This window comes from Martes martes (genome assembly GCF_963455335.1).
Source record: "Martes martes genome assembly, chromosome: 1".
NCBI lineage: Eukaryota > Metazoa > Chordata > Mammalia > Carnivora > Mustelidae > Martes > Martes martes.
The window spans coordinates 149,689,003-149,707,016 of NC_137888.1; the positions used below are offsets into that span (position 1 = coordinate 149,689,003).

General features: G+C 39.0%; 1 protein-coding gene across 1 annotated transcript in view; it reads left to right on the plus strand.

Annotated features, from left to right (window-relative positions):
• SCN11A (sodium voltage-gated channel alpha subunit 11) overlaps positions 1 to 18,014 on the plus strand; it is a gene marked incomplete at both ends in the record, with an annotated part of 82,624 nt that overhangs the window by 44,562 nt on the left and 20,048 nt on the right. Inside the window, 6 exons of the mRNA XM_080810640.1 lie at positions 5,581 to 5,694; positions 6,435 to 6,549; positions 7,976 to 8,130; positions 11,125 to 11,298; positions 16,629 to 16,730; positions 17,198 to 17,467. Coding sequence (XP_080666766.1) covers positions 5,581 to 5,694; positions 6,435 to 6,549; positions 7,976 to 8,130; positions 11,125 to 11,298; positions 16,629 to 16,730; positions 17,198 to 17,467 — 930 coding nt within the window. The remainder of the gene's footprint in view (positions 1 to 5,580; positions 5,695 to 6,434; positions 6,550 to 7,975; positions 8,131 to 11,124; positions 11,299 to 16,628; positions 16,731 to 17,197; positions 17,468 to 18,014) is intronic.

The following is an 18,014-nucleotide window of genomic DNA, read 5'->3' on the forward strand; positions in this document are numbered from 1 at the left end:
TCCTAATGCCTTAACATGGAAGTTTAGGTTATTGATTTGAAACTTTTTAAATTATAGGTATTTATAGCTATAAATTTCCCTCTACGCACTACTTTATCTACATGTATCCAACAAGTTTTGGCATATATTTTTATTTCCATTTATCTTAAAGTCTTTTCTAATTTCTTTTGTGATTTATTCCTTTATATGTGATTTATTCTTGACTTATTTGACATTTAAGAATGTTTTGTTTAATTTCCACCTATTTGTGAGTTCTTCAAATGACTTTTTGTACTTCTGATTTTATTTCATTATGATCAGACAACACACTCTGTACAGTTTCAATTCACATATGTATATTCAGCTTTTTGGAGTTGAGAGTTCTGCAGGCGTCTTTTAGGTATAATTGATAGATAATGTTGCTCAAGCCTTCTGTTTGTATCTTCTACTTAGTTGTTAGGTCCATTTTTGAAAATGCGTTATTGAAGCCTCCAACTATTATTGTTGAATTGTCTATTTCTCCCTTTAATTCTGCCAGTTTTTGCTTCATATATTTTGTGGCTCTTATGTTAGGTACATACATGTTTATAAATCTTCTTTCTGATATATTGATGTTTTTGTCATTGTGAAATGTCCCTCTTTATTTCTAGGAAATTTTTTTGTTTCAAAATCTATTTTGTCTGGGACACCTGGGTGGCTCAGTAGGTTAAGCATCCAACTCTTGATTTTGGCTCAGGTCGTGATCTCTGGGTCATGAGATTGAGCCCCATCTCAAGATCTGCCCAAGACATGAAGCCTGCTTAAGAGTCCTGCACTTGTGTGCTCTCTTTCTCTCTAAAAAACAAAACAAAACAAAAAAACAAACAAGAAAACACAGAGTCTATTTTTTCTGACATTAATATAGTCATTCCAGCTTTCTTATGGTTTCTGCTTCTATGGTAGCTTCTTCCATTCTTTTACTTTCAAACTGTTTGTATCTTTGAATCTTAAATGTGTTTCCTAAAACAGTACATAATTGGATCTTGTTTTTTTATCCAGTTTGACAGTTTCTGCCTTTTTGTTAGATTGTTTAACTGTTTACTTTTAATATTATTATTGATCTAGTTTATCTATTTCTAGTATTTTACTTTTTGTTTTTATGTGTTTTATGTGTTTTTATTCCTCTTCATTGCTTTACTTTGCATTATTTGAATATTTTCTTTTTTTTTTTTTAAGATTTTATTTATTTATTAGAGATCACAAGTAGGCATAGAGGCAGGCGGAGGGGAGGGGAAGCAGGCTCCCTGCTGAGCATAGAGCCTGATGCAGGGCTTGATCCCAGGACCCTGAGATCATGACCTGAGCTGAAGGCAGAGGCTTTAACCTACTGAGCCATCCAGTTGCTCCTATTTGAATATTTTCTAATTTAACATCTTAATTCCTTAAATAGTTTTTCACAATATATTTTTAGTCATTTTCTTATTGATTGCTCTAGGGGATGCCACATCCATCTAACTTATCAGAATTGATGTCTGTTAAGTTAACTTAATTCTAGTGAAATATAGAAACAAACATCACTTATGTATAGTTCTATTCCCTCTACCACATTTTCGTACTATTCTTTATTATACATATTGCATCCATGTATGTTAAAATCCCAACAATGTGTTTTTATCATTGCTTCATATCTTTATATGCTTACTAATGAAGCTGAGAAAAGAAAGCAAGATTATATTTATAGAATTCATTTTATTAATTTTCTTATTTACCATTTCCAGCTCTCTCCATTTGTTTCTGTGAATTTGAGGTAAATTCAAGTGTCATTTACTTACTAGAACTTTGCTCCCATTCACTTCTTTGGTGCTGTTATTACCACATATATTTTATGTTTATATGTTACATGTCCAACAAGGCATCAATTTTAAACTGTTTTAGACAACTTCATTTGAAGTCAGCAATAGAGAAGAAAGGAAAATAAGTATGAATTTTTCTCATCTTTTATAATTACAGACTTATCTTTACCTGTGCTCTTTGCTCTTTTGTGTGGATTTTTATTACCATTTAGGATCATTTACTTTTAGCCTGAAGGATCTTCTTCAGTATTTTCTGTAAAGTGGGTCAGCTAGCAAAGAATTTTCCATTTTTGTTTATGTGCTATTTTATTTCACCTTCATTTTTGAAAGATAGTTTTGCAGGATAATAAAATCTTGGTTCACATTTGTTTTTTAATTTCAACACTCATGGTATCTCATTCCATTGCTTTCTAGTCTCCACTGTTTCTAATAATAAGTTAGTTGTTGGGGTGCCTCTATGGCTCAGCCGATAGAGCACATGGCTTGTAATCTCAGGGTAATGAGTATTGGTATGCTTCATGGTGTTTTACATTCCTTTGAGCTTCCTTTAAGTTTACATTCTTCCTTCTTTCCTGTGCTCTTTGGATTGCATAATCTTTCCCCATCCCTCTTCAAGTTCACTGATTCATTCTTCTACCAGTTCAGATTTACTGTTGCTCCACTTAGTGGATTTTTCATTTCAGTTATCACACATTTCAACTCCAGAACTTTTATTTGTTTTTTAAATAATCTCTGTCTCTTCACTGATACTCTGTATTTGATTATACATTGTTATCTAGCATCCTTTATTTATTAAAATTTTTTTTAATACTTTTAACATACTTATTATGACTGCTTTGCATTCTTCATTTATTAACTCTGGCATCCAGATTCTCTCACAGGAAGCTTATGTTGCCTGCTTTCTTCCTATGTGTAGGTCACACTTCCCTAGGTTTTTCCCGTGTTTTATCATTTTTGTTTAAAATTGGACATTTTAAGTAATATATTGTAGCAGATCTGGAACCGGTTCTCTTTTCTCCTCTCTGGGGCTTGTTTGGTGACTTGGCTAGACTATTCTAGTGAAGTCTGTTCCTTCTTTCCCCCACCTCTTCTCACCACACACACACAAATGTGAAGTCTTTGGTGTCGCTTCTCAGAGGGCACACCCTTGGGTTTGCAGACAGTCACTGCAGGGTGATAGTTATTTTAGCAGGGCCCTCTTTGACTATCTCTTTCCATGGTCTCCTATTAATCTGTCTGCCTTATTTGATATCACACCCAGATTTTGGGCTGAACTAATTGCTGGCTAATTGCTCTATTGTTTTTGACAATACCACAGGGCATTAATTCCTCCACAGTCTGATCTAATTAATTTCAGGGAGGGACACTTATAAGGCCAGTCTTCGAGATTTGTTCTGACCCCAGGGAGATTTATTTTAGCTGTCTCTTTCCATGTTTTTCTGTAATGAACTTGTTGACCTGTGGTTTAATTTGTTGCTTTTAATGAAGAAGAGCTACTAGTCTCTTCTTATTTGTTTACCATCAAAGTCTCCATTGTTTTCAAGAATACCCTTAGGCTTGAACCCTCACATTATTCCAGTATAAAGTCAGTTCTTTTTTGGGAGAACTTCAGAGTTGTTGTTTCTTATGGAATGCCTCCTACCATAGAGAAAATCTCTTAGCTAATAATCCAAGTCCTTGGAGGGGCAGTAGCCTCTCATCTTCTCAGCTTCCTTCTTTCTGCATGGAACCTCTTTCCTAAAAACTAGCTGGGGTGAGGGTAATCAGGATCCCAGTATTTTCAAGCTGTTGAATCTGGAATAGAGTCTCTGTCCTATGAGTAGAGGCTGGATGGAAGAAGAGTCCAATTTCTTGGCCATATTCAAGACTAATGTAGCCTCTTCAACTCAGAGTTGGAGAAGATGAGAAAAGCTGATGATCTATACCTCCTACTAAGATACATATCTCTTGATTGGGGGCTGAGGGTAGAGGATGCCTCATCTTCTTGGTCACAGCTGCCTTGAGTAGGGCTTCCATCAAACTGAGCTGGAGGATGGGGAGAGAGAGGGAAGCTCATGTTTCAGTTTCCATGGACTCCTGCTACTATTACTGAATTCTGAAGATTTTTTTGAATACATGTTTCTTCACTTGCTATATGCCTTAGGACAACTTCCAGAGACTTTAAATGACTTTTTAGAAATATTTTTCATCACTTATGCTTATTTCCCTGGAGATCATGTCCTTGGAGCTCCTTATACTGCCATCAAGGAAGTAAACTATATATATCTTTTTCATTAATTCCTAAATTTACTCATTTTAATGACACTCTCAGATTATTATATTAATTTTTTTCTCAAGTAAAGTCACCTCCTAGTAGTTAATTTTTAGGGCTGCTGATTTTGTTTAGCTCTTCCTACATTTTGGAATGTTAGTTTAAGTTTCTCTTTAGTGAGAGGATCTGTCACTCTCTCTGCAGTCTAGGTTCTGTGATGTCTTTAATAGACCTTCCTAAGGCAGCCACTACAGAACCAAGTCTTTCGTTGACAATTTAGGATTCTTGTCTATTCATGATATGAGGTGTATTTCAGATCCAGTCAGTTCCTTTACCCAGGTCTTATTTCTGAGGCTGTACTTCCTCCTGCCTCCATAGACATGCAGCTGTGTATAATTTTAATTCCAAGCATTGGCCACAACTTGTTTTGGCTTTCTCTCTTAAGTGCAAGAACTTCAGCCCAGTCCATAGTTTCAAGCCTTGAATATAGCTGTGGTTCCCTTCCTCACATGGGGCACTTCTAGTAATCATTACCTGCTACATGCTTTAGATTGTCACTGCTTTATATTTCTGTTCTGTGTCTGGTCCATAGCTATATTCACTTGTTTCTTGTGTGTGTGTGTAATATATCAAAGCATGTGTTCAAATGGGAGAAGTGTTCTTAAATTATGATCTTACACTGTCAGAGTCGCAGGAACACTCACATAGATTTTAAGATGAAACCTTCACCTACGGCATGACTGCACATCTTTCTTGGATATACCTGCAAGTCCTCAGACAAAATTTATTTTTTATTTTTATATAGTAATACATTTTCATTTTTCTCTTTATGCCCTTTTCTATTTCACTAAGCCAAACCTCCATACCCCAAAGAATAAAAAAATTATTTTCCATATTATTCTTTTAACATTTTTACTCATCTGTTTTTATATTGGTGTATCAAATCATTATGGATTTTATTTTTACTATATTCTGGCATTATATTTTCAGGGATAACTAATTATATGACTTATTAAATAATTTATTATTTAGCTGTTGAAGTGAAAGGATACAGTAAATTTCACCTCTGCATTATTTGGTGAATTTTTTTTACCAAACCATATTGTTTGATTATATGACTTTTGAGTAAGTTTTATTACCTGTTTCCTATAGTAGTTTCCCCGGAATTATTTTATGTTGACTTTCTCCAGGAGCAGTTTTAAAAAGTAAAGAGAAACAAAAGTAATAATGTCACAATTTAAACTTGTTTTTTCTTTTTTTTTAAAAGATTTTATTTACTTATTTGACAGACAGAGATCACAAACAGGCAGAGAGGCTGGTAGAGAGAGAGGGGGAAGCAGGCTCCCTGCAAAGCAGAGAATCTGACACGGGGCTCAATCCCAGGAACCCAGGATCATGACCTGAGCTGAAGGCAGAGGTCTTAACCCACTGAGCCACCCAGGCACCTGTGAACTTATTTTATCTTAAGTGAGATTTCCAGGAAGACTATTAATTCTACTCTGGGCTTTTTGGTGTCAGGCCTTTGAACTCCATCAGGCGGCCAAGAAGTCCATCAGCCCAGGAGCTCAAAGTGTGGAAATTGATGTGTTCTCTGAAGATGATATATGTTTGTCAGAACAGGATCCCAAAAAGGTAATTTTCCCAGAGTGTTCCAGAAGGAACATGTAGCTTGTTCATATACATTCTCCAACATAGCCTCTATGGCTATCAAGAATAAAATAATATCAGGATTAATGCAGAAACAAACTGCCAGAATTAGATCTTAAGCAAAGGCCAAGGTTTCATAACCTCTCCACCAGTACATCTGGGGCATGGTAATTCCTCCTTGTGGTAGGCTGTTCTGTCTGTTGTAGGATGTTTAGCAGCATTCATGGCATCTACCCACTAGATGTCAATAGTATTTCCCAGTTGTGAAATTGAAAGTGTCTTTAGATATTGTCAGCATGTCTACTTGAGGGCAAAAATCAATGAGAATCACCAGTCTAGACCTATTATTCCAGGATCTGAAAGAGCTAAAAATTAGTCTCAGTAAAATAACCTTCACCTCATCACACAGCCTCCCTATTTGGAGTTAGATAGTATCAGAGAGATGATTTGTAGGGAGGAAAAGGTTGAGATACTGTGTCTTTATATACCTCACCTTTTTTCAGCCAGGGGAGAGCAGTTAGAGAATTCTCTCCTAAAGCCAGAGCTAGTCGGAGCATTTTAAAAAGCACTCGATGAGAGGGGCTCTTTCTAGCTATACCTATACCTAGAATCCTTTGTCTAGCTAGCTTCATTCCTAAGAAGTTATACACTAAGGTATTAGGTGCTACCATTGTGAAAGTCTGTCTTAGTAAATGATTCCCCTTTTCTTTTATTCTGATGTGCAGAAGTGTGATACTACCAGTGTGCTCTCAGAATGTAGCACCATTGATCCACAGGATCCCTTTGGGCAGATACATAAAATTATTCCCAAAAAAGAACCAGAGAGGTGTTTTCCCAAAGGTAAGTGTCAGTATTCCTGCATCTAGTTCACAGAATATTTAGATGAGTTTTTGTTATTCTTTGAAGCTCTGTGATTTTGTTAGACGTGTTATTTCTACTTCTACTGGAAACAGAAGTGAAGAGAGGGCATCCATAGATTTTTGGGGCCATTATCAGATCCAAGCAAAGGAAATTCTTGATTTAGGTCAGCTCAACTAGGACAGCTTAACAATGAGAAGCTAGAAGCTCTAGGAAACTTCCCTATTGCCCAGATTATGGGCTCAACAAATGTAGATAGATAGATAGGTAGAGACTTAAATGAATGAATGAATCTGAAATTAAAAATTTTTTCATAAGTTTGACACTAGACTGGTCTCAGAACGGACACCAAGAATGAGCTTCAAACTAATTCCAGGTTGTTTGACAGCTCCCAAACTGCCCATGGGGTCAGAGGTCAGCCTAGGTATAGATTACTGTTAGTTATCCTGACTTATATTTGGACTGTTGCTTGAGGTGTGTACAGGATGTCAACAGTGAAGTTGAAGAAGAAAGGCTGGTTTCTAGAAGAAGGAGGAATGGCATAAAAGACAGAAAAAAAGCTTTTAGGGAGATTAACCTATTGATGTTCTGAATAATGGAGGAGGGCAGAGGCTGACTGAGGACACCTCACGGTAGCTTAGGAAGATGATGAGGAAAGGAGTGTAATGTTGTAATCACTGTGAAATTAACCTCCATGGAACTTGGAGGATGGTGATGAGGGGAGGGGGTGATGTAATTCAGCTGAAGGCTGGTGTGTGTTGAGGTTAAATGCTTAGCTCTGTGTAAACACCTTGACAATTGATCGGATTGTGTGGTTTGGGTGGTTCACGGAGCCTGTGCCCATCTTTACTTCATTCCCCTCAGTCCTTAGGACACTGTTTACTGTTGCCAAAAGAAATTGCTGCATGAAAAACAGCCAGGAAGCCTCAGTGGCACACAATAATAAACATGCATATACATGACTCCACTCATCTAGCCTCATTATTTCTGCTGATTTTGGAGGTCTTTACTCATATGAGTGGTAATGATTGGGAGTTGGCCAGTCTGGCCTGGGCTTAACTGGGCCCCTTGTCTCTGTACCACATGTCCTTTCTCCTTCTTCTGAAACCAGTGGCTGGCCCAAATATTCCTTTCTTTAAGGAGATGGTGCCAGAGAGCAAGTAGAAACATGCAAGGCCTCTCAAGGCCAAAGCTCAGAACTGGTGTTTGTGATCCCCACTCTGTTCTATTGGCCAAATCAAGCCACATGGCTGAGCCTAGATTCAAGGGGCTGGAAAATGACTCCACCTCTTCAGTGGGAAGAATTGCAGAGGTAAGGGACGTGCATGAAGGGAAGGGTGAAGAGTTAGGGTTATTAATTCAGCTCATTACAGACACTAAGAATAATGCTACTGTTCATTCCTTGCAGGCCTGGGTCACTGCTTCCCATGCTGTGCCATGGACAAGAGAAAGTCCCCCTGGGTCATTTGGTGGAACCTGCGGAAAACTTGCTACCAAATAGTGAAACACAGCTGGTTTGAGAGCTTTATTATCTTTGTGATTCTGCTGAGCAGTGGGGCACTGGTAAATTAACACAGTCTTGTGAGGACATTGGGCATTGGGTGGCTAGGTTACATTCTGATAGGGGGCTGTGAATATGGGGAGAACAGGCAGAAGGGGGATCTTTGCTGCTGGTTCCCCTTAAGGGCAGGATTTTGCACAACTTCTGGAGTCCTGCTCCAACTAGGAAGTCCCAAGCCAAAGACACTTTACTTATGGGGAAGCATGATTCAAATCAACACTTTAAAGTGGCTACTGGAGTCTCTCCCTGAACCTTATGCCTATCCCTCATTCTTGGAGAATTTCTAGAGATTTTCACTGTATCCTTTATGTCTCTTTCTCTAGATAGAAATGTTCCTACCTCTCTTTTCTGGAAAACCATAATGCTGCTTTCCTAAAGGTAGAACATTAGGTGGAGAAGGCTACAGGGACCAGACTTTGATTTAATATTCTGTCTAGGTATTTTCCATCAGTCATGGTCCCTTGAGAGGAGAGACAAACAGATACTGCTTTATTCACATAGAAAATCCTTCCAGATCAAGGTGTAGTGGTCCCAGTGAGTTTTGGAAATAACTCTAAATCCATGCCTCCATAGCATATAGTCATAAAACTCCTTCCTACTCTCTCTCCTCACTTTTTGGTCCTTCTTGCCTCCCTTACTTGAGTGATGGCATCTTCTTTCTTATCACCTACATGTTTCTCTCTTTTTCCCTCTCTCCCCTTCTATCTTGGGTTTTCCCTTAAAATGGCCATAATGTAGAACTAAACTCTCTATTTGTTGTGTAGGTCAGTGGAGTCTTAGATTCTCCCTTACTGATTTAGAATCACAGAGCATTTCACAGTAAGTCACTAACAATTAGAAGGGACAAGGAAATGTCTTGCTTCTTTACCGTTGCCATCCTGGTCCGTGCTTTACACTCGTGTGATCTCTGGGTGAAAGGAGAGGAGCATATACCATGAGCCGCTAGATCCTATGATCAGCACACATCTCCATTTATCTACTTACTGCAGTGTAAATTACTTCTCATGCAAAAAATAAAAAATAAAAAAAGTAAATCTCTAAACCATGCCAGAGAACTCTCTTAATTAATTTTTATTGCTAATCCTTGGTCTAGGATTCCATGTAGCCTTCTGGTACTTGCATTTTCACTGGATGTTTACTCTTATTCAAGTAATAGCGTTCTTTCATTTATTCCACAAATGATCACTGGTGTCTACCAAGCCCTGTGCTAGTGAGTGGGAAAAAATAGTGTTGTCAGAAGGTCAGGGGCACATGGTACCATCCTCCTAGTTGTCATCTGCGATCTGATGAGGCAGGTGTAGGTTGGGCAGAGGAAGGCAGAGCACACAATGCAGAGGGTTCTAGGAGAAGGACTCAGGTCCTGTTTCACTTTACATAGTTGTAGACAAATGGAAACAAGAAACATCTAATCCCTTGCCACTGTATGTGGTATATGGATCAGCAGTCTCAATATCACTTGCAAGCTTGTTAGAAATGCAGTCTTGGGCCCACCCCAGACCTGCTGAATCAGAACCTAAGTGCTTTGGGACTCATTAGAGTTTGGGAAGCAAAGTCTGAGCAACTGGGTAAAAATGGGAACTTTCTGGACAAGGAAATAGTCTCATTATAATGTGGGAGCCTCCACAGTTTAGTGGCTGATATTGACCTACTCTTCAGATGAACAAAGTGAGATCTGCTGAGCCAGGTTGTTGCTCAGCTTCCAAAATGAGAAGGGAAATGAGCTTCTAATACCATTCAGATTTGTCTCTCTTCAAGCAGGCACACAGACAAGTCCCTGACTTCCAGGAGCGTGGAGTCTAGTAGGGATGACAGATGGGGTCCAAACAATTATGGACAAGGGCCATAGTGATACACTCAGAAAAGCAGTGGATGACATGGGGCCATGCAAAGCAGGCACCTAATTGTCTTGGTGGAAGAAGGACAGTTTCCAAAGAAAATATTAACTGAAATGAGACTTTAACAATGATGAGGAGCTGGCAGGGGACAGGAAGAGGTAGAGAGCCTTCTCCAATCAAAAGTTCACTTAGGAGCTGGAAGTCAGACGGTTTTATTCTTTTGCATTTTTTTCCTCCAGGGCCATGGGTCTATGAGATTACCTTAATATCCAACAGTAGGACTGATTTCGTTCTTGTCTTCAGTTTTTACCCAAATGTCTTGACAGGTTCAGTACCAGGGACCCTTATCATCTTCTTCTTTTTTTTTCCCCCCTCATTCTCAGTAACTCTGTAGAGGTCAAAAGGACAGCTTCTACCCTAGTTATATAGACCCCCTAGAATCCCATACACACTTCAGGTGAGGTAGATGTTTGGATGTAGCATGAAAAAGGGTCTCTCCAGAAGCTAGAACGTCTCACTTTCATGATTACACTCAACGAATGTTTAATATTCAAAGTAATTTACCCCTAGCCCAGAGCATCCCCAAATTTTGTGTGTCTAGGTACCCCAAAAATGGGCATATACTTTGGGAGCACTGGAGTAAGTTGTAAGGCTGTTTGTTGTAGATTTTTGGCCTCAGGGTTGGTAAAATCTAACTGTAGACTAAGGTATTTGGAACTAAGGTGTTATGAGCAATGGAGAGCCACTAAATAGAGCCACTAAGGTAACTAGGAGGACGATAGAGATGGAATATGCCACTGGATCGTTCTGGAAAAGTTGGAATGATATTGTTAGCAAGAGTTGAAAGGGTCAGGAAGACCAGGAAATTATGTGGTGATCTGTTAGGAAGATATTTTCATATTGCAGGGATCAGTGATGAGAGCCTAGGGAGATACTGTGGCAATAGAAGTCTAGAAATAGGATTTTCCTTCTTCCAGTTTTACTTACTCAAGGAATTTATTCCACTGGGAAATTTCCTTCTTAATACCTTTTGAGCAAAACCTTGTCACCAAAAGAGATGCTAGTTTATTCAGATAAGGAAGAAAAATTTAAAAAGTAAGGTCAGCCAGTAGTTTTAAGCAAATATTCAAACTGGCCTATGGCTATGCTTTATCATTTCAGGTATTTGAAGATATTGACCTTGAGAAAAGACCCAATATCAAAGAACTACTTAATTGTACTGACCATATTTTCACATACATTTTTATCCTGGAGATGGGTCTAAAATGGGTGGCCTTTGGATTTGGGAAGTATTTCACCAGTGTCTGGTGCTGGCTTGATTTCGTCATTGTGATTGTAAGTTTACCATCTCTGTGTTCCATGCAGGCAGGGGTTGGGGGAGGGGAAGGGAATATATCATAAGGAAGCTGCTTTTCCTGTGTGCCTTGTTTGGGTGCCTCTCCGAAATACTTTTCTTCACCGTACTTGTAAGTATTTGTCATTTATCTGTCAGCAGTCCTGCTCGTCCTAAGTCCCATTCCTCACACTGCACTTCATATTCCCACTACCCCAATACTTTCCGTGATGGCACTCATCCACTTCTCTCCATAAACACTGCTTATGTCTGATGTTTACCTAGAACAATTTTGAATGTCCCAATCTTCTCCTTCCAACTTTCTATTTTCTCTCGAGACTTCTCAAAGCAGGTCAGCAGCCAACAGACTAGGCTGGCCTCCATCTTAATTGTCAAGCAACGTAAGAGGATTATTCACATACATTCTTTCATTTAATCTGCACAACGATGTTCCCACCAGAGTTGTACATTACCTACCACATTACAGATAAGGAAACTTGAAGCTCAGATGGTCAGCAACTTGTTTCACATGAAACTGGAATTCATACCTTGGTCTGTGTGATGTTAAGACTGATAACAGTACACCACATTTTTTCAGTGCTTTCTCTATGCCAGGTATTCTGCCGTATGCTTCAGAAGCATTCTTTGTTATCACAACCACTCCATGCGGTAGGTGCTATTACTTTTTCTCATATACTCAGGGAGAAACTAAGTAACAGAGAGGTTAAGAAACATGTCAAAAATTGGCCAGCTAGAAGTAGTGGAGATGAAACTCAGACCCAGTAAGCCTCTCTCTGAAGCCCTTGATTTTAACCTCTGTATTCTTTCTACCATGTGCTAATTAGTTAGACTTTGTTCCTGCTATTTAAAGAAGTAGACATGACAGATGCATAAGCATAAGCCATGTGGTCAACATAGCAACTACAGAACCCTAATGTTATTAATGTTGTTGGTGGACATAAGTAGGCAGGTGGTTCAGGCATTTTAGAAAGGCATCAGTGCTATGGGAGCTCCAACAGAAATAATAAAAAAGAATAAAAATAACCACATGTCTATAAACCCTATCAGTTTCCAGGGTTATCTTATAGTATAGTGAAGAACCCATAAGATAGTGGACAGACGGTTGGTATCTACATTCTAGGAAACTGTGGTCTACTAACCTAAGCTCAGGAAACTGATCCTAAAATTATCTTGTCTGCTCTTTTTCTGTGTACCTTAGGCAAAATATTTCCTCCTTTTGATAAGTCTTCACCTTAATAAAAATGAAAGTATAGGCTACAAATTGCCCAAATTAGACCAGATACAAATGGAAAACATGAATCTAACAATAGCCACTTAAAACATCAAAACAGTAGTTCAACACCACACTGTCAAAAAAGGACACCAGGCCCAGATGGTTTTGCAGGCAAGTTTTACCAAACTTTCAAGGAATAGTGCGATATACTGAATGTTTGCATCCCCTTAAAATTCATATGTTGAAACCTAACCACCAATGTGTTTGTATTTGTAGGTGGTACCTTTGGGAGATGATTAGGTTATGAGGGCAGAGCCCTCATGAATGGGGCTAGTGATGTTATAAAAGAGACCCCACGGAGCTTCCTCACCCCTTCTGCCATATGAGGACACAGGGAGAAGAAAATTATCTATGAGTCAGGATGTGATCTTTCACCAGGCACTGAATCTGCTGGCACCTTGATCTTGGAATACCCAGCCTCTAGACTGTGAGAAATTAATTTCTGTTATTTATAAGCAACCCAGGCTTTGATATTCTGTTATAGCCACCTGAACTAAGATAAACAGCTAACACCAACCTTATTTAAATTGTCATAAAGAATAAAAAAAGAGGAAACTTGCACACTTTATTTGATTAGACAAATATAATCTTGGTAATAAAATGAATGGAACAAAAACGAGTAGAACAAGAAAAGAAATAATCTTGTAATTATTTATTTTTATAAATCCCAGAGAAAGCACTTGATAAGTATGGTCCACTATTACTATTATTTTTTTTTTTTAAGATTTTATTTATTTACTTGACAGACAGAGATCAAAAGGAGGCAGAGAGGCAGGCAGAGAGAGAGGGAAGCAGGCTCCCTGCCGAGCAGAGAGCCCGATGTGGGGCTTGATCCCAGGACCTGGGATCATGACCTGAGCTGAAGGCAGAGGGTTAAGCCACTGAGCCACCCAGGCGCCCCCGCTATTGCTATTATTAACATTAGTATCATATAGACCAAGGTGTGAATCCCAGTTCCACCTGAAACAAATTGCTAATCCTCTGAGCTTCAGCTTTGTCTGTAACATGGTAAGTGATATATCATGCTACTTAATTCAGAACATTATTGTGCAGATTTTTTAAAAAATTAAAAAAAAAATCTTAGAGAAAGTATGTGAGTGGGGGGGCCAGGGAGGGACAAAGGGAGAAAGAGAATCCTAAGCAGACTCCACATTCAGCACAGAGCCTGCCATGGGTCTTGATCTCACAACCCTGAGATCAGGACCTGAGCCAGAGTCAAGAGTCAGATGTTCAACTGACTGAGCCAACCAGGCACCCTGGGAATAATCCTTTTATGTTGCTTGTTAATCAACATTATACAAAATGATCTTTATAGTTTTGAAGTAGAAAAATAGAAACACAGCCACAAAAAATATGTATCTAAATTCAACTATTTCAAATTGTAGAACTTTTGGGTTTTTTATTCAATAGAATTATAATTATAAAGACAGGCTAGAACTTGGAGACAGTACTTGCCACATGCATAACAGAAAATGATTATCTATAGTCTATAAAAACTCTCTACAGATCAATAAGAAAAAGACAACTTAGTCTAAGAATGGGAGAAAGACGGGGTGCCTGGGTGGCTCAGTTGATTAAGCGACGGCCTTCGGCTCAGGTCATAATCCTGGAGTCCCAGGATTCAGTCCCTCATCCAGCTCCCTGCTCAGCCGGAAGTCTGCTTCTCCCTCTGACCCTCCCCTGTCTCATGCTGTCTCTCTCATTCTCTCTCTTTCAAATAAAAAAATAAATCTTAAGAAAAAAGAATGGGAAAAGGATGCAAACAGGCAATTCACATAAGAAACACAAGTTACTAATAAATATATGAAGAAATACAAACTAGCTTTATCACCAGCTAGCATAGAAGTGCATATTAAAATGAGAGGCTTTGTGTTATTCATCAGACTGACAAAAATTTTTAAGTTCGATAATTTCTAATATTGAGAAAGATATAAAAAATGGAATCTCTAATCACTGCTAACAACTTTGGTAACAGTTATTTTAGGGAAAATTTTGCACATTAAGTAAAATTACAAATGAGCCCAATTTATTATCCAAAAATACCACTTCTAGTTAAACATCTATGGAAAACTCTTATGTATGTATGCAGGGAAAGTGCACACATCTGTCCAGTCTGTTGTTCATAATAGTAAAGAATTGGAAATAACCTAGATATTCACCAAGGGGGAATGGATCCATAAAATATGAATATTTCTATGCTGTAATATTTTTAAAGTTAAAAGGAACAAACCACAAGAATATGTAGATCAAAATGGTGAATGTCAAAATAGTACAGAGTAATAAATGCAAGTTAGATAGAAAAAAGATAAAACCAGCAGAAGACTTCCCACCTTAAGAGTAAGATAAAGTGGGAAAAAAATGTGGGTACTTTAATGTCTGCATGTCTCATCAGTGTTTCCCAATTTGATGGAATAGAGACTGAGGATAATCTTATCAGGTGAAAAGGTATACAGTGTCCCTCTAGGGACCCTTGTTCCCCACCTGTGATAAGAGTTATTTGGTAAAGCCAGAAGAACTGCTAAACTGCGCCATCATTTTCCCTCTGGCTAGGAACTAGGTAGAAGGAGATAATTGTGGAAAAGCTGCTGAAATAACTCCCAGCAGATAATGCTATTACAAACAAAAAGCCTATTTTAGAAAACCTTTGTAAAAAAATCATTTATTCATTTATTTATTTACTTATTTATTTATTTGACAGAGAGCACAAGCAGGCAGAGAGGCAGGAAGAGGGAGAGGAAGAAGCAGGCTCCCCGCTGAGCAGAGAGCCCAACAAGGGGCTCGGTCCCAGGACCCTGCGATCATGACTTGAGCCAAAGACAGCTGCTTAACTGAGCCACCCAGGCACCCCTGGAAAACCTTTATAAACAAAAGCACTTTGAATTGATGGTGATTTTTAAAAATTAATTATACATTTAAAAATTTTGTTATTCTGCCATATTAACTCACTTAATTTCTCTCAATTTGCTAGTATTTTACCACTGTGATGAGATTGGTAAGGGAATGATTTTAGATAATAGTGAACTCTGATATCAGCATAGTCAGTCATATGATAATTCACTTCCTGTCCTGCTGAGCAACCCTTCTTTCAAGTTGAACCTCTGCAGGCTCTGCGTAATCAGTAAGAATGACTAGAATCTGCAAATAGTGGTCTTCAACTTAAGCTCATTACGTTTAAGTTTCAGTTTAGTGTATTTGTAGAGCTTTCCAGTCCTTAGTCCTGACCCATTGGGAAGAAATATGCTGGGAGAGAAAATTTAATTCCTCCAAAAGGAGGCACCTGAGTGAGGGGAACTATTAGCAAAGAGTTTATTATTTTGTTGTAACTTTTTATTATATCATTTCAAACTTACAGAAAAGTTGCAAGAAATAACCCATATACTCTTTCCCCAGGTTCATTTCATTAGTTATTAACATTTTACCCCATCTGCTTGTAATTTTCTCTCCATTTTTAATTCTAAATTGCTTGAGATTAGGTTGCAGTCACCATGCCCCTTTACCCCTAAACATTCCAGTGTGTGTTTCCTAAGAAAAAGGATATTGTCTTACACAGTCACAGCACAATTATCAAAGTTAGGATATTTAACATGACTCAATAGCAAAACCCATCTCCATTTTCAAATTTCATCAGTTGTTTCAACAAGGTCCTTTATGGTTAATCCTTTCTATCCATCCACAGTGGCCTCCTCTCTCCTCCCCCCAATCCAGGATCCAGTTCAGGACTCCAAGTGACGTATCATTGTCATGTCCCTTTGGTTTCCTTTAACTCACAACAATTTCTCAGCTTTTATTTGTCTTTCATTAAACAAATAAAGTAACTGCATCGTCCTTACTTGTATGGGCTATAGGTTTGGCAAACAAGGGGGAAAGTAGTGTCTTCTCCTGCCATCCCACTTCCTGCAGGGGCCGGCTGCTTTCTGTTTCTGGATAATCCACTGAAGGCACCGAGTGTCTGGCTCTCAGAATGAGGGCTGCCAGTCCCCCGCTGGCTTCCCTGGAAACTAAGTCAGGTATACTACCTGTGGCTTCTCTTCCCACCAGGTCTCTGTGACCAGTCTCAGTGACTTAACGAGCTTGAAGTCCTTCCGGACCCTAAGAGCCCTGAGGCCCCTGCGAGCATTGTCCCAGTTCGAAGGAATGAAGGTACCTTCTTCAGGCAGATGGGAGGAGGTCAGCTGTCCGGGAGAGGTGGAAAACCAACTGCTCTTCTTGGGCTGGGCTTCCCTTAAATTGCCAAGCATTTCCTGGGCTCCTTCCCATCCAGTCCACTGCTTACAATTTGAGAGATGGAGAAAAATGTAAGATATAGCATCCATTCTGTGGTAGCCAAGATGGGCTCTGGTTTCCTTTCAATCCTAGGGCAGGTATCCCATATCGGTAATACTGTCATCAAAGTACACTTCTCAAGTGTTCCTCGGTGACAACAGAAAGGACCCATTATGTAAGGAGCTAAGAGAAAGGCTTATCATAGGAAGCAGGGTTAGGGTGGGTTGGAGGTAGAAAGTAAAGACAGGGCTCCAAGAGATCCAGTCCCCAGGCCCACCCTGAGATCCAGAGCTTGATGAATCCCATGCATCTGTTATGTATTTCTTCTGTTTTGTTTTTTTAAGGTGGTAGTCAACGCTCTCATAGGTGCCATACCCGCCATTCTGAATGTTTTGCTTGTCTGCCTCATTTTCTGGCTGATATTTTGTATCCTGGGAGTAAACTTCTTTTCTGGAAGTTTTGGAAGATGCGTTAATACAACAGATATAAACTCAGTTATAAATTACAGCACTATTGAAAGCAAAACTCAGTGTGAAAGTGGAAATTTATCTTGGGTCACCCTTCCAGTCAACTTTGACAATGTGGGAATGGCTTACCTTGCCCTGCTGCAAGTGGTAAGTGCTGTTTGTGTTTTTTTCACTGTGAGGACAGAAACCTTAAAAGAAGCATAAATCATTTCTCAGTTTAATAAAAACACTGTGACTCCATTGAGATAGTAGAATCAAATCCCAGTTCCCCATGTGGAAGCCAGTGCCCTCTGGAATTGTTCCCCATTGAGCATCTCCAGCTTTACCTCCAAGCAACCTCAACCTCCAAACAATGCCCCTTTCCATCTTACCCTGTCCTATATTGGTACCACCCTCCAGAGCTCCAGCTAGAGAGAACTGGAACCTCAGATGCAAAGCCATACCATTAGCAGTAGTTCTCTTTTGGAAGTCAGTCCCCTGGTCAAACCTCAGTTGCTAGGTCTTAGGTAGACAGTGCAAACGTGGTATCAGAAGAGCCTCAGCCATGCTCTTTCTGGCAGTTGTTACACAGCCTCTTTAGAAATTTTTAAGGCAGAAGTTTCCTTTTAAGAAAAGCTTTTCATCTTGTACAAAGGAAGAAGAAAAAAACCCCAAGACACCTGTTTTTTAATTCCCTTCTACAGTTCTTTTATCT